This window comes from Hydra vulgaris, chromosome 03 (genome assembly GCF_038396675.1).
Source record: "Hydra vulgaris chromosome 03, alternate assembly HydraT2T_AEP".
Taxonomy (NCBI): Eukaryota; Metazoa; Cnidaria; class Hydrozoa; order Anthoathecata; family Hydridae; genus Hydra; species Hydra vulgaris.
Genome location: NC_088922.1, coordinates 47,336,128 through 47,352,632, shown reverse-complemented (window position 1 = coordinate 47,352,632; position 16,505 = coordinate 47,336,128). Strand labels below are relative to the sequence as shown.

General features: G+C 27.5%; 1 protein-coding gene across 1 annotated transcript in view; it reads left to right on the top strand.

Moving 5' to 3' along the window:
- Positions 1–16,505, top strand: part of LOC136078729 (uncharacterized) — a 165,136-nt gene that overhangs the window by 14,507 nt on the left and 134,124 nt on the right. Inside the window, exon 2 of the mRNA XM_065794520.1 lies at positions 1,062–1,479. Within this exon, the coding sequence (XP_065650592.1) occupies positions 1,091–1,479 (389 nt within the window). The 5' untranslated portion in view covers positions 1,062–1,090. The remainder of the gene's footprint in view (positions 1–1,061; positions 1,480–16,505) is intronic.

The following is a 16,505-nucleotide window of genomic DNA, read 5'->3' as shown; positions in this document are numbered from 1 at the left end:
GTTTTAAGGGAACGTTTTCTTTATCATGAAGACGATAGTAGAAAGTATATTTTGTTTTTTTAATATTTATGGACAATTTATTCGATATAAACCATTTGCTTAGTTTCGCAAGCTCTTTGTTCATTGTTGCAAATAAAATATTAATATCTTTATTAGAATATAATACATTAGTATCGTCGGCAAATAAAATTGACTTTAAGATATTGGAAAATTTGCTCGAGTCATTTATGTAAATGAGAAATAAAAGCGTTCCTAGAATTAATCCTTGGAAGACTCCGCAGTTAATTGTCATTAAATCTGTTTTTTCGCCATCATTTAAAATGCAGTGATTTCTATTCTTCAAATAACTCTTAAACCAATCTTAGTTAGAATTTATGATACCATAATTTTTAAGTTTATATAGAAGAATATTATGATCTACGTATCAAACGCTTTGCTTAAATTAATAAAGACACCTAAAGTAAATTTTTGTTTATCAAACTCTTTAAATATTTCTTGTGCAAGATTAGCTATTGCATGATCGGTCGATCGACTGGATTTAAAACCAAATTGTTTATTGTAAAGAACTTTATTTACATTTAAGAAGGAATAAGGTCTTTTATTATTCATTACGCCTCCAAAATCTTGGAAAAACAATTAAGAACTGAGATCGGTCTCTAGTTGAAAACATCAGAACGATAACCTGTTTTAAAAATTGGTGTAACCTTTGCACTTCTTAGTTTTAGTGAATTAATAACGTTTTTTGTGTATTTTTTCCTATGCTTATTTTGTGTAAGTATTAGATGTTACATAAGGTGTCCCAAAAAGAAGTTTAAATTATACAGTTAAATTTAAATGTTTAATTAAATTTAAATTAAATTTAACTGCATAACTTAAACTTAATTTTTTTTAATTTCATTTTTAAGTTGTAATTAAAAATGTAATTTAAGGTTTAAGAAAAAAATTCAAGTTCAAAAAGATTTTTAAGGTTGTATAGGGTAAACAGATTGGAATTGATGGTTTTTAATGTCATAAATTATGGTAAATTAAAAATCCGTATTTTTTTGTGTGTTTTGCTTTAGGTTATTTTTTGATTAACAATCTTTTCAAGATGTTATCTTCCGTAAAATTTACAAAACTAAGAAATGAAGAAATGCTTTCAAAGTCTGAAAAGCAAAAAAATTTAAAATATGGATCAACTGAAATATTCAATCGTGATGAAATTATTGAAATAAATTTACCTGCCTGTGCCGAAGCTTTTTTACTGCATCAAGCTGCAAAAGAGGGTTCCGTTGATAAAGTTAAATCAATTTTAGATAAAATTAATCAATGTAAAAAAAATGAAGAAATAAACTCGTTTAACTTGCAAGGCACTACTCCATTGCATTTAGCTGCTAGTTTTAATAGGGTAAATGTTATTTACTTTCTATTGGAAAATGGTTCATTGATAGACAAAGCTAGCAAAAAAGAAAATAATACAGCTCTTCTTCTTGCCGCAAAGTAAGTTCCAATTAGAAAGTATTTTAATTTTTATTCTGTTTAAGTAGTTTAATCTTATGTTGTTTATCTTATTTTAATCTTATTTTAATCTTATTTTAATCTTATTTTAATCTTATTTTAACCTTATTTTAATCTTATTTTAATCTAATTTTAATCTTATTTTAACCTTATTTTAATCTTATTTTAATCTTATTTTAATCTTATTTTAATCTTATTTTAATCTAATTTTAATTTGAAAAATTTTATTATGATGTAAAGAAAATGTAAATATGATGTTGACATTTGCAATATAAACAAATTCTCATTAGTTCAAAACAATTTTTTCAAAAAAATGGTTCAAAAATAAATAGTTTTTTTTTTTTAAGGTCTACTTTGAATTTTTAGTTAGAATATTTTTGAGTTAGTAATGGTAGACAAAAAGTAAAATGAGCACCAAATGGTCGTTGCTAAGACAACGACTGCAAGAAAATTAAAAAATATTGAATAGTAAAATGCAAATCACAATATTTAAAATTTGATAATAGAAAAACATACCAAAGTAAAAACTTTTCCCGAAAAATTAATTTAAACTGTATTTAAATTTTTTTCACGAAAATCTATTTACATCTTTATTAAATAGCTATCATAAAAAATTTAAAACGCATATTTTACATCGCCTGTTTACTCAAAAGTGTTTTTTGTTACATATAAAATGATTTAAAACATGGAATCTGACTAATGTTCTTAGTGTAGTTTAAATATTTAAAATGTGCTTTAAATTTAAATTTATGAAAATAGTTTGATATAAGATCATATTTAATAATAAGAAAAAGTATTCATATTTTAAAAGTTATATTTAAGTAGAGACAGATTCCAATTACAAAATTTATTCAATTATTAAGAATGAGGATTTAGATTAAAGGTTTAGAGTTTCATTATTAAACTAATTGCAAATAAGAATGGAAACGAAAAACCGTCTTATTAAATACTTCTCATGAAAGTGTTTTGTGATAAAACAATATAACTTTCAAATTTAAATAATAAAATTACTAGTCCTAATCCTAGTCTGGCAGTGTTCTCTACCCATTAAATTAAGAAAACTCTTATGTTAAATAAGGACTCTTTTTTGTCTAATATTTTAATAGTAGTTTTTACTTACTTCCCTTAGTGACAAAACCATAGTTTTGAATTTGCTCGGGTATTTATCAACATATTTTCCTTAAGTGACAAAGTACTTAGCTACGGAAACTTGGCTTTTTTCTTTAACAGAGATTATGTTATTTTTCTATGCCGCTCAATTCTCGGCTCATTTTAAAGATCAAGACCATTCACTGAACCACTTTCTTTTTCAAAAAATTTTACCACTTCAAAGAAATAACAGATAAATTTTATATCTCTGGCTAAAAAGTTCGAATCGTCTGCGTACTGCTGTAGTTTTAGATGTTTTGGTGGAAAACTCCTTATTCTGCAGTCCGCTCTTATTACAAAAGCAAGAGCTAAAGCGTACAGTAAAAGGGAGAGGAGGTACTTTTTCTAAATCTTTTTTCCGTAGAAAAGAAATCCGAAAAAAACCCGTACTTTAGAACTGCTTCTGAAACTCCTGAATAAAAAATATTGATAAAAGATTTTAAAACTTTCTCCGATATTGAATTTTTAGAGAATTTATACCAGAAACTCACTATCGACTTTGATCAAACGCCTTTTTTTGGTCTATTGATAAAATAAAACTAGGTAGATTTTAAACGTACTGGTGTAAACTTGAAAATTGTTTCTACCTGGAAATCCGCAAGTTTGATTTGACCCAATAATTCTTGCCATTCCTTTTTTTTTTTTTTTGATTTATTTTGTTATTCAGTGTTTTTGCATTTTTGTGATTATTTTGCAATCAGCGCCAATTAAGGATATGGGCCTTTAATTGTATGCAATAATTTCTACTTACTTTGGAATTAGTAAAATTATTGGTTTTTTTATGTGGATTGTTTGTTTTTCTACGAATTGAATTTCGTACGCAGGTGCTTTGAAGTCTTTTCTAAAAAGGTTTTGTAAAATTTAGCTAAAAATCGGTCATAGCCCTATTATTTTTCGTTTTCAAATTTAAAAATAGTTTTTTTTAGCTTCGCGTTAGTTGGGCGGGTATTCAAAAATTAGTTTCTGTCATTACTCAATTATTATAATTATATTAAATAATATCTTGTCACACATCATTAAACAATTGTCTATTAATTGTAACAAAACATAGTTTCGACATTTTTGTAATACGATATTAGAGATTTAAGTATTTTGCCAGGTTCACTTGTCAATAGGCTGTCATTCTTTCAAATTTCTACAATTTTAATTGCTCAGCTATTGATTTTTTACAATTTTTATACCAAAATTTTAAAGGTTTTTCTCTTTCTTTGATTAGTTTTTATTTTTTGCAAAACTTTAACTCTTTCTTAATTCCGCTCTTTCCTGCATCAATATATGTTGTAATTCAACCCCTGAAAAAAGTTGTACCACGATTTTAAATAGACTGGTGGGACCATTTTTTTGTTTGCCAGTATTGAATTAATAGTTTTTTTTTTACCTCTAAATCTCTAAAAATAAATATAAAAATAAATCTCTATTTCAAGACAAAACTAATTAAGTTTCTTGTATCCTGGTATTCTTCTAGTTTTACTAAACGTGATAATTATTATCAGAAACTCGTGGTCAGAAAAGGTGTAAATAAGAACTTTGGTGAATGCTAAATTTTTTCGTGATTTTATCAGGGCAGCAGATTTGAATAAGGCTACATTTTACCAACTGATTTTGCCATGTGAATTTTTCACATGGCAAAATCAGTGTTAAGTTTATAACGGAAAATATCAACTAGATTAAACATTATTTGGAATGCCTCCAATTCATTAGTTTCCTTTTCTTTTTTTTTTTGCCGTGTAAATATATACAAATCATATGTTAATAATAAGATATATATGTGGCAGGGGCGAGAAGAAGACTAATTTGTCTTCTCGCCAAGCCCCTTGATAAATTACGTAAATATAAAATTTTATTTAAAAATAAGCACTTCCGTTAACAATATAAAATAAATAATCTTAAAATTGGTAAGGAAATAAATAAAACATCTATAATAAAAAATAACAAGAAGCGCTATTTACTTAAACATATTCTTCTAAAAGCACGAATTAATTTTTATTCTTGTTTTTTAAATATTAAACTTCAGATCACAAAACCAAAGTCTAAGGATCAAAAAAAAACAACAATAACAACACATATTAAGCAACAAAAACAAAAATAAATTTGAAAAATTACCGAGTGCATTTAACTTTAGCTTTTCTAAAATTAATAGAGTAAAACAAGGTCAAACCGCACACCAACTTATTCCGCACACTGATCAAAATTATCGAATAAAAACTAAACGGATACGGCTATGAAGAAAGGAAAATAGATTCAAATACAGACCCATCTCCTCTATTCGAATTGATAAAGTTATACGACGATTTAACTTAAAGTTATATGACGATTCATTTTTTTCTTTTTTTATACAACTTTATGGGGGAGTCAAAATGTTTTATATATTTTGTATTGTTGCAAACAAAATAGCACTTGAACCAAAACTGATGTAAAAATAATTTTAGCACTATCTTGTTGGAAATTTATTTTTAATTCTGAGAGTGTAGTTTTTATGCAACTAGAACCAAAAGTTAATTAAAAAATCAAAAAAGCAAAAAAAACTCTTTTTTTTGATAAAACTGCACACTCGATTAATTACTTAGTTTAGTTTTTTGCAAGTGACACCTATCTTATCTAAATAACTTAGTGTTAATTCTGGTTTAATTAAAAATAAACTATAATACTATTTGTAAATATAATCATTTCTTACTCATTGAAAACCAATTATTAAATTATTTCTCAATATAATCATTACTCACACAATTTAATTTAACTCACTCACATTAACATGTCAACTAAAAAAATAAAAGTATATAAGAAAGACGATATACTAGCCACAATAACAGATACAAAAGAAAGTAAAACATCACTGAGAAAAGCTGCATTCAAACATGGCGTTCTAGTCTCAACGCCCAAAGATCGCAAAAATAATATCAACAAAGGCTTCCATGACTCAGGTACAACAACGGTACTCTCAAATGAAACAGAAAGATTTATTGTGCATGCGTTCCAATTACTTGGTGACTGGAGTTATGGTTTAACCCGAAATGAAATTTTAGAATTTGTATGTGGCTACCTTAAACGCGAAGATAATTTGCACTTATTTAAAAATGGCAAGTCTGGTGAAGACTGGTTCTTTGCCTTTATGAAGAGATGGTCATAAGAAATTTCAACAAAAAAAGCGGGTAAATTAGCATTTAAAAGGCCTACTTCTTGTACGCCAAAAATAAATGATCGTTATTTTGTATGCGTTGCCAAGCAATATTAACAGACTGGTATAACTTCTGGGTCGCATATTTGGAATTGTGATAGAACAGGTTTTTCGCGTGATTAAGGCAAAGCAACCGCAGTGTGTCGAAAAGGGACAAGACGTACATTTAACTCACGGGCAACAATGAAAAAATTCATTATACTGTAAACAAATGCTGCAACGCTGATGGGCATTTTACATAACCTTTTTTGATATTCAAAGCTAAAAGAAACTTTTATCCTGACTGGGCAAAAGTTGGTCCAGCTGGCACCAAATATTCAATTTCAAAAGTAGGTTTGATGGAGCATTATACGTTTATTGAATGGCTTAAAGAAGGACTTATAGCCAAAACTGAGCAAATTGGTGGTATTCATATTTTAGTATTACATGGGCAAACAAATCACATAACTTTGGTAGCGATGTTGCTGTGCAAAAAACACAATATAATTTTGATTTGTCTACCAGAGTAATCTTCACATATTCTACAACCATTAGATAGAGGTGTCTATTTTCATGTCAAACAAGCATGGAAAGAAATTCTTACAAATTATTAAAAAGATTCAAAGTTTAAGAATTTAGATAAGCAAGATTTATCACCGTTGCTCAAACTGCTGCACTAGAGTAGTGAATGTTTAACATGCTTGCATGCAATCCCTGGTTTGCAGTATACTGGCTTTTTCCAATTAATAAAAACAACATAAATCATAAGGCATTAGCAATCACACAAATGTTTGATCCACCTTCATCAACTTTAGCAGCCTCCACTGCACATACACCATGTTGCTCAGATATAGCTTCATCATCTTCAACAGCCATACAGCACCAACTCCAACTACACACCGATTACCATCTTTCTCAACTACACCAGCTTCAAGTTTTGATAGGTATCAAGCATGTGTTGAGCGTTGCAAAAACAGTACCGAGGTAGAGTTGAAGCTGTTTTTTCAAGCCAGGAAACACTCGCAGTTTAAGAAATTGAAGCAGAGCAACATGTCAAAACTTAGGGGAAAATGTATTACCAAAGAAAATGTGATCAAGTTCTCAAACAAGAAGATGAAGAAAAAGCAACAAAGGAAGCCATGAAAGTTGCTGAACTTAACGAAAAGCGTAGACTCTCTATGCCAATTACTCAAATGCCAGACCAACCTCAGCAAAACAATAATAAAGAACAAGTACCAGCAGCCAAACGACTAAAAGTTGCAAAATATAAAAAGTGTAGAGTACACACAGAAATGTTGCACTGCAAGAATTCGATGTGTCGGGAACGGTTGTGCAAAGAAACATGTTTACTTAAGAAATGTGTTGTTGGAACTAAATTTTTTTGTTGTAAAAAAATGTAAAAACTTAAATACAGTTTCTCAAATCAAGTTTAAAAAAAAGCTAAAATTTAAAAAATTCAATGTTTTCTCAAGTGTGCGGTTTTATCAAAATGTCGCCTAAAACCGCACAATTCTTTTTTACTTTACATTTAATATTTTCGATAATTTTATTATTATTTTTTTTAAATATATTTTGATTATCTAATGTAATTATTTATTAACTATCTAATAAAAATTAAAAAAATTAAAGAAAAATAAAAAATTAAAAAAGTTATTTAACTTTTATTGATAAGTGTGAGGTTTGACCTGGTTTTATTGATAAGTGTGCGGTTTGACCTGGTTTTATTGATAAGTATGCGGTTTGACCTGGTTTTATTGATAAGTGTGCGGTTTGACCTGGTTTTACTCTATTTTTTACTCTGCATTTTTAAAAATAGTTTTGCGGGAGATCATTTTTTAGTAATAACTGTCTAAGTTTAGCCTTAAACTCATTTAACAATGTAGGAGTTTTAAGTTTAGTTGTGAGTATTTTATTCCTTACCTTTGGTCCTCTAATTGAAATTGAAAACTCAGTTGCCACAAAATAACTTTTGGGTTGTATATAGGTGTTACTTGAATATCTAGTTAAGTATTTATTCTGATTAGTTTTGAATAAGAGATTAAAAGTTTTTGGATTGATACTTTTAATTAATTTTGAACATAAAAATTAGAGATGATAAATTATTATTTGGTAGTTATTTAGTATATTTAACTTAGTAAATAAAGGTTGGCAGGATGTATAGCGGCTTTCATTGGGTATAATTTTGGTTGCATGTTTTTGCATATTAAAGAGTTTTTTTGATTTATTTTTATTGGTACTTCACCATGCAATATTAGCGTAGTTAAAATAGGAATAAATACAAGAAAAAGATAAGAGTTTTAAACAACTTGAATTTAAAAAAGGTTTTGCCCTATAAAGTAGGCCAATGCTCCTTTATACTTTACCTTCAATATATTTTATATGATCTCTCCATGTTAGATTTTCGTCAAGGAGTACTCCTAGATTTTTTAATGATACCTCTCTTTTTATTTCGCAATTGTTAGTACAAAGATTCGGAAGTTTTAATGGAACTTTGTCTTGTTCATGATAGCGATAGAAAAAAGTATATATTTTTTTAGTTAATTTTAGAGATAATTTGTTTGCTGTAAACTATTCATCAAGGTATAGTAGTTCTGTGTTTATAGTTTTAAATAACATATTTATATCATTGTGAGCATAAAATATGTTAGTATCATCTGCAAACAAGATTGTGTCTAATACATTACAAGATTTGCTTAGATCATTGATTCCTTAGGTTTAATATTTTGCATTATATGTGTCTTTTGTGACGAGAGGAAGACTTTCGACCATGTTGAAATCTCCGCCAACAGGACGGAGATTTCAACATGGTTTCGCAAGAAACTGCCAAGATTGCCAAAAAAATAGCGTCATTCGCACGGCAAATTAGGTTTTAAATTTTAAATGTATTCACCATAAACTTTCACTTTTTGCCAATAGAAAGAATTAAATTTGCTATTTGTTGACAAAAAATATGTTCCTAGAAGAATTTTGACACCCATTCTTTTACAAACATAAACATTATGAACTATTTTGCATATAAACTTTTGTTGGAAGCGTTACAAATAACCTATTATATCTATCTCAGCTTCCAAAAACAATGACACTGATGTGCAGTTAATAACCGCAAATTCGAGAAGTTTATTGGAGCCTTTCCTTGAATATCAGAGATTCCCAAAAAAAAGGAGCACTTGCCTAACTTTCGCCATATTAAGATGCATACCTTATTAACACACTTAAAACTTGAGTTTTGTGTTATTATTTTTGATGGTATATCTATAGTATATATTTGTATTTTTTGTTTGTACACTGAGGCATTTTCGTTTAGACCCATCAATTTTTTTCTCTGTATCTTAATTTTTTTCTATGTATTGTCAACTGATATGCATGCAAGTTATTATCAAAATAATTGTTGTGTTGTGGGCTAATAAAAATCACAAAAATTTTTTTTCTACGTGTCTTTATTAACATGAGAGTATGTTTGATATACAAAAGTACATTTTTTAATTGGAATATATCTATAGACGCAATCAGGTTAATAACGGTAATTATTGATTTTTAATCACTTTTACACAAATAAATTGATAAATTTTAATGTAATTTGATCTTTTGCTCCGCCAGTATCATTTTTATTGCATTTTGCGAAATGCCCGAAGGAAAGTATTTGACAGATGTTGAAAAAATACAAATTAATTTATATCGTAGTTCAGAAATCTCACCAGCACTTTCTATACGAGAAATAGCAAGAAAAATTGGAAGATCTGACCATGTTGTAGGAAACTACATTGCAAATGGTGACAATTACGGTGTAAAAAAAGCAACAAACGGCAACAAAGTTTTAACAAATTGGCAAATTAATCGAATTCGCTTCGAAGCAACCAAAAATAAATCGAATGCAACACAAATAAAGGATAAGTTATTATTGCCTGTCACCAATAAACATGTTGCACATATTCTACGTACAACACCAAACGTAAAGTGGAAGAAACCACACCAAAAACCAATGTTAAAAAAACACCATAAAATTGTAGATAACAGTTTGCTAAAAACCATATGCATTGGACTCATGAGTGGCAAAACGTAATATTTTCAGATGAAAAAAAGTTCAATTTAGATGGACCGGACTCTTACAGTTGTTATTGGCATGATCTAAGAGGAATAAATGACCCACAAACAAAACGAAATTATGGAGGAGGAAGTTTAATGGTTTGGGGTGGATTTTCTTATTCAAGAAAATTGACTCTGTGTTGTGGTTTACCTAAAATCAACTCGATAAAGTATACAGAAATGTTGGATGATGTTCTCATAACTTATATGGATGAAAACATGGACGATAATGCCATATTTTAGCAAGATAATGCTGCAATTCACACATCTAGGCATTCTATGAAATGGTTTAAAGACCACAACATCTCGGTTCTTGAATGGCTAGCTTGTAGCCTGAACTTAAATCCAATCGAGAACGTGTGGGGAATGCTATCAAGAAAAGTTTATGACGCTAAAGCAGCCGGACACCAATTTAAAACTGTTATTGAGTTAAAGTATAAAATCCTTATAGCATGGTACGAGTAGGATCAAACTACACTTCAACGACTAGTGGAGTCAATGAAAGGCAGAATTTTTGAGGTGATCCAGTGTAATAGAGGACATACGCAATACTAATTTCCATCTTTTAATGTCAAAAATATGATTGCGTCTATAGATATATTCCAATTAAAAAATGTACTTTTGTATATCAAACATACTCTCATGTTAATAAAGACACATATAAAAAATTTTTTTGTGATTTTTATTAGCCCACAACACAACAATTATTTTGATAATAACTTGCATGCATATCAGTTGATAATACATAGAAAAAAATTAAGATACAGAGAAAAAAATTGATGCGTCTAAACGAATATGCCTCAGTGTATATGCATAATATACATATATTTATATATATATATATATATATATATATATATATATATATATATATATATATATATATATATATATATATATATGTATATATATATATATATATATATATATATATATATATATATATATATATATATATATATTTAATAAATTATATAGATAAAATAAATCTAACTAAGTAAAAAAATTTTAAAAAAAAGTAAAAAAAAATTAATAGAAAAATAAAAAAATAAATACTAACCAAAAAAAAAACATACATTCATACGTACATACATACATTTATACATAAAGATTTAAAACTAAGTAACAATTATTAAAATAATTAACAGAAAATCTAAACACGAAACATAACATAGCAACTATCTTTTTCTTTTATAGGCATTTTGCCAATCCTATATATCGTTATAAATGCTTTCCAAGAGGTCACTTACTATGCTCATTAGATTTAACAACTTCGCTCCCATTATATTTAGAAGCTCGTTTTTAATTAGTTCAAGTTTATATATTATTATAAAACAACAATGTACTTAGAACGCGATGGTTTCCTTAAATTTAAACAACAATTAATATGATAATATGTATTACTTAAAGTTATTTCTACAAAAAAAATTGATCCTTGTATTTAATGTTGTTATCGATTTCGACTAAATCAACTAAAAGTTAATTAGTTAAAAGTCAAAAAGTTAATTGACTTTGACAAGTGAAATAGCCAATTCAATTAAAGATGGATTTGTTTTGGTCAATTTAATGTCGATTTTGTTTAATAATAATCTTAACATCCTTAAAGCGTATACACGAAATAAATGTGAAAGTAGAAAAACAACTAAAAAGAAATACTCTTCAATTTTTAATGTAAATCAATAAAAATTAAAGAGTGTTTCTTTTTAGTTGTTTAGTTAACAGTAATATAAGAAGATCAAAAAAAATTTAAATTATTCCTGTGAGAATCTAATGAAATTTTGAGCTTTTGCTTTCGTACCTTTAAGTTTGCGCACTCAACAAAAATCAAAACTATTTGATGCTTTTTTAAATGATATTTTAATATCTTTAGTGTTTCTGCCGATTTTTCTTTTTTTCTTACATTTTTCTTATAATAATAGCCCAGTACATTTTAATAACTCTCAATTCAGTTTTGAGGATTTTCTGTTTTAGGTACAGATTTCACTTTTTTTTTTCTACCATTCCATAGCTAGTTTACAATAATGACTTGAAACTAAAGCATGCCAGAACACAGGTCTGTTATCGTGTGATTTAATAAGAGGTAAAAGACGTTTTTGTAGACACTCTTTAACATAGATTTGATCAGAAAGTGCAGACTGAGAAATATAAATAGCTGATTTTTTGCCACAACTGCAAATGTTTTAAATGTGATTGTATAAACTTTTTGATATTTAGCAAGAATTAATGGGGTCCCAAAATTTTTTGGGCCTAGACAAACATTGCACAGTTGTCAGGGTGGCCTTGCTTTCATTTTATTTTGCTCCATTAATATTCAAATAAGCTATCAAAAAAAATGTGATTAAAAATTACTTTATTACAATTTATTATTATATTATATTATTACAATTTATTTCTGAAAAAATATTATTTCGAGAATTAATTTTATATTATATATAAAATGCTTCTCGGAATTATTTTTCGAGAAAATATTTTAATACATAATATAAAATTATTTATCCCATATTTCGAGAAAATCGACTTTTAGTAGACTTAGTCTTCAAAAATATATAATTCGATTTTAGTCGACTTAGAAAATATATTAAACGATTCGCCGACAATTAAATTATTTAAAACCTTTAAAATAAAGCTACGTATTTATTTTCTTTTTTATTTTATTTTCCTATTGTACTTAAGTAAGGGCTTATTTTGGTTCGGCGTATAAAATACAAATGAATTTTGTAAAATATTTAAACTAATCCTTTTCTTACTTATTAAGAGAGCGTGATGTTTTAGAAAACTTTTTTTAAAAAGTTATTTAAAACATATCCCTCTGGGCACGGGACCTTAAAAATACGTCTTTTGAACGTTCAAAAGACGACCTAAACGTTCAAAAGACGTTTAAAAGATGTCTTTTTTACGTTTTGTGCCCACTTGGATACTTGAGAAAATACATCAGAAACATGTAACAACCAACATGTTTATACGTCATATATTTATATAAATGCATGTATATATAAATATGTATACATAGCATTACAAGTAATGAATTGTACAATTTTATCTATTGTTAAATAATGAGTAAAAGTTAGCTAAGAACGAAGGAAAAAGAACTGATCATTTATGTGTTGAAAAGCCAGCGGAGCTGCCAATGTTTTGTGGGAGGTAGAGGTCACTGACAGCATCACGAAGAATACGTAGGTATTTTTGAATTAAGGATTGCTAATAAGTTGTAGGGATTGCGGTATTTAGAGCGAATGGAAATCTGTTGGAGTTTCTGTTATTGGTGCGAGGTAATTTAGTGGCTATCTGATGATTAATGTCAGCAAGAATCCTTTTAAGTATATTACTACAGGTTATCTTCTTAATTTATTTAAGATCAAATTGCTGCTCTCTTGTTTGGTTTGTTCTTTTGTTTTTTTGTTGGGGTTGACACATGATTTTATTGTAATATTAGTCTCTTTTTCACCTAGAGTAAAGGAATTAAAGTATTTTTAATTTGAAAAGGTGCGTATACCGTTGATTAGCCAGTTTCATCTAAATTACAGGTTTTATTTAAATGTAAATTATGTCTTTTCAAGAAAACCTATAAGTTTTCAAAAAATTTATTTACATTTGTTTTATAAACTTTTAGCCTTCGGTAAGTTAGCTGTAACTGTAAACATTAGCTTGTAACATTTGGAATTTGCATTTTGCTATTAAACTGTTTTAACTGAATTTTTGAATATTGGAAATTTTTTTCACTCCCATAGTTAAAATAAGGCTGTTCTTCATTTTAATCCTAATGCATGACAGGGGTTGTTATGTCTACTCATAACTGAAATATTCAGGCCATGCCTTTGTGCCACTTTAATCATAAGTACTTTCGAAAGTAAATCGTTAGCCAAACTGAAAAAAAAAACTTGAAGAAGCTAAACATAGAGGATAAAAATGAATATTTGAAAGCGTAAAGGGCATACAAACAAACATACATACACACATTACAACCAAACTAACCTAAGATATCATGCTTTAATCCGTAATATGATATAAAATGTTAAATGCTATTCATCATTTTCTTTTTTTTCTTCATCTTCTTCTTCTTCTTCTTCTTCTTCTTCTTCTTCTTCTTCTTCTTCTTCTTCTTCTTCTTCTTCTTCTTCTTCTTCTTCTTCTTCTTCTTCTTCTTCTTCTTCTTCTTCTTCTTCTTCTTCTTCTTCTTCTTCTTCTTCTTCTTCTTCTTCTTCTTCTTCTTCTTCTTCTTCTTCTTCTCCTTCTTCTTCTTCTTCTTCTTCTTCTTCTTCTTCTTCTCCTTCTTCTCCTTCTTCTTCTTCTTCTTCTTCTTCTTCTTCTTCTTCTTCTTCTTCTTCTTCTTCTTCTTCTTCTTCTTCTCCTTCTTCTTCTTCTTCTCCTTCTTTTTCTTCTTCTTCTCCTTCTTCTTCTTCTTCTTCTTCTTCTCCTTCTTCTTCTTCTTCTTCTTCTTCTTCTTCTTCTTCTTCTTCTTCTTCTTCTTCTTCTTCTTCTTCTTCTTCTTCTTCTTCTTCTTCTTCTCCTTCTTCTTCTTCTTCTTCTTTTGATTCTTTTTTTTTCCTACTTTTTTTCCTCTGCTTATTCTTCTTATCATCTTTTTTTTCTTCATCATCAACATTTTTTTTTATTCTTTTTCTTCTTCTGCTGCTTATTCTTATCTTCCTTTATTTCCTCATCATTAACATTATCTTCCTCTTTTTCTTCTTATTCTTCTTTATTTTATCATTTTTTTTATACTTTATTATGATAATTTTCTTTTACTTTTTCTTCACCGTAATTATTTTCTTTTACTTCTTTATAGTGTGATACCAAGATTAAGTTATCTTTTTAAAGAATTAGAGGCATTTTTATTGGCATAAAAATGTATATAAGCTTGTTATTGTTTGAATACACTTTTATATATTTAAATATTTCAAGAAGGATAGAGCTTGAAAATATTTTAATAATTAATCTTATCACTGAGTGAATACCTCTTTTGCGTCGATTGGATAAACGCTGTGGAGGGCTTAATAAAAAACAAGCCAAAGGAGTGTGACAAGCATTTTTTTTTTTTTTTTCTATATATCCATTTATTTAACCTTAAAATATGAAAATTTACAATAATACTTTATAAACTCATAAATAAGGTTAGGTGTCTCGTATAGTTAAAAACTAGTAAATGGAGTGACACCTAAAAAAAGAAACAAAAAAAAAAACTATTAATAAAACATAGAAAGAATTTGAAATAAAATAAAGAGAAAGAAAAAAAGAAAAAAAAAAAAAGAGAAAGAAAGGAAAATGATGCACCAATAAATAAAGATAATATTAATAATTGCAATAATATAATAAAAATAATAATAATATTAATAATAGTGTGAATAAAAAAACATTGCAAATAGTAATTATATCATGATAACTTTACTAAAAATAATAACTAATGATAAAATCTTAAAAATAATTATAGTAAAGTTTTTAACTATGACAGAAATTATTTGAAGAAACATAGCAATTACAAAAATTAAGACAACAACCATAAAACTACAATTGAATCACAATCACTATCACTATAAATAATATTAGTAAGATTTATAAAACAAAGTTAAATTAATGATAATAGTAATATTAGTAGTAGAGTTAAAAAAGACAGTTTAAAATAAAAGTAATAATAGTTTTATAAATACAGTAATATAAAACAAGCAATAATAATAAAAGATAAAATTATTATTCATTAAATATATGCTCAAATAAAAATTTCTTAGTTTGGTTTCGATTAAGAAGAAGAATGTTGGTAATAAAAGGGTATTTAGTAATTATTTGGTTCCAGTGAGAAATATATTGATGTTTTATAGAGAGCTTGCCATATTTGTAGTATTGAAAAAGGAAGTGTGCAAGTTAAAATTTTAGGTATTTCGAGTGTAATATTTGTGTGTCACTTGTTTTGATCAAAAAATTATAGAACGAATTTGGTAGTTTATTTTGAAGAAAACCAAACACAAAGAGACAATTATAAAGCTTCACAAGATCTTGAAATTTTAGAATTTTTAACTCAGAAAACCTATTTTCGACATTAGATTGTAAAGGAGAAAATCTCAAAATTCTTAAGGAAGTGCGTTGTAAACTGTTTATACGATGTAATAGAAAACTACTTATTTGACCCAAAACAGTGCAACAATAACTTAGGTGTGAGGAGAACAAGGAATAGTAAATTGATATTAGAACATGTTGGGGAACTTAATGTCGTATTAATAAGAGCATACTATTGGCAAGTGAGAGTTTTTTATTTAATTGAATTAGTTGATAGTACCATGATAAGTTTTTGTCAAGAAATACCCCGAGGTATTTTAAATATTTATATGGGAAAAGTCTTTCACCATTAATTCTAGTTTTCATATTATTACTATCAATCTTTTATTTTTGGAAGGTGAAAAATAATAAATTCAGTTTTATTAATATTTAGGGAAAGACGGTTACTATTTAACCAATGACACAAATTATGATCTGAATTAACTTTTTTCCAAAGCTGCGGGAGTGATTTATTTATGCATAAAAGTTTAGTGTCGTCAGCGAAATGATGAACAACTGAATTATTTATAGAGTGAGGCAGATCGTTAATATATATTAAAAAAAAGTAAAGATCCTAGAACAGAACCCTGTGGGA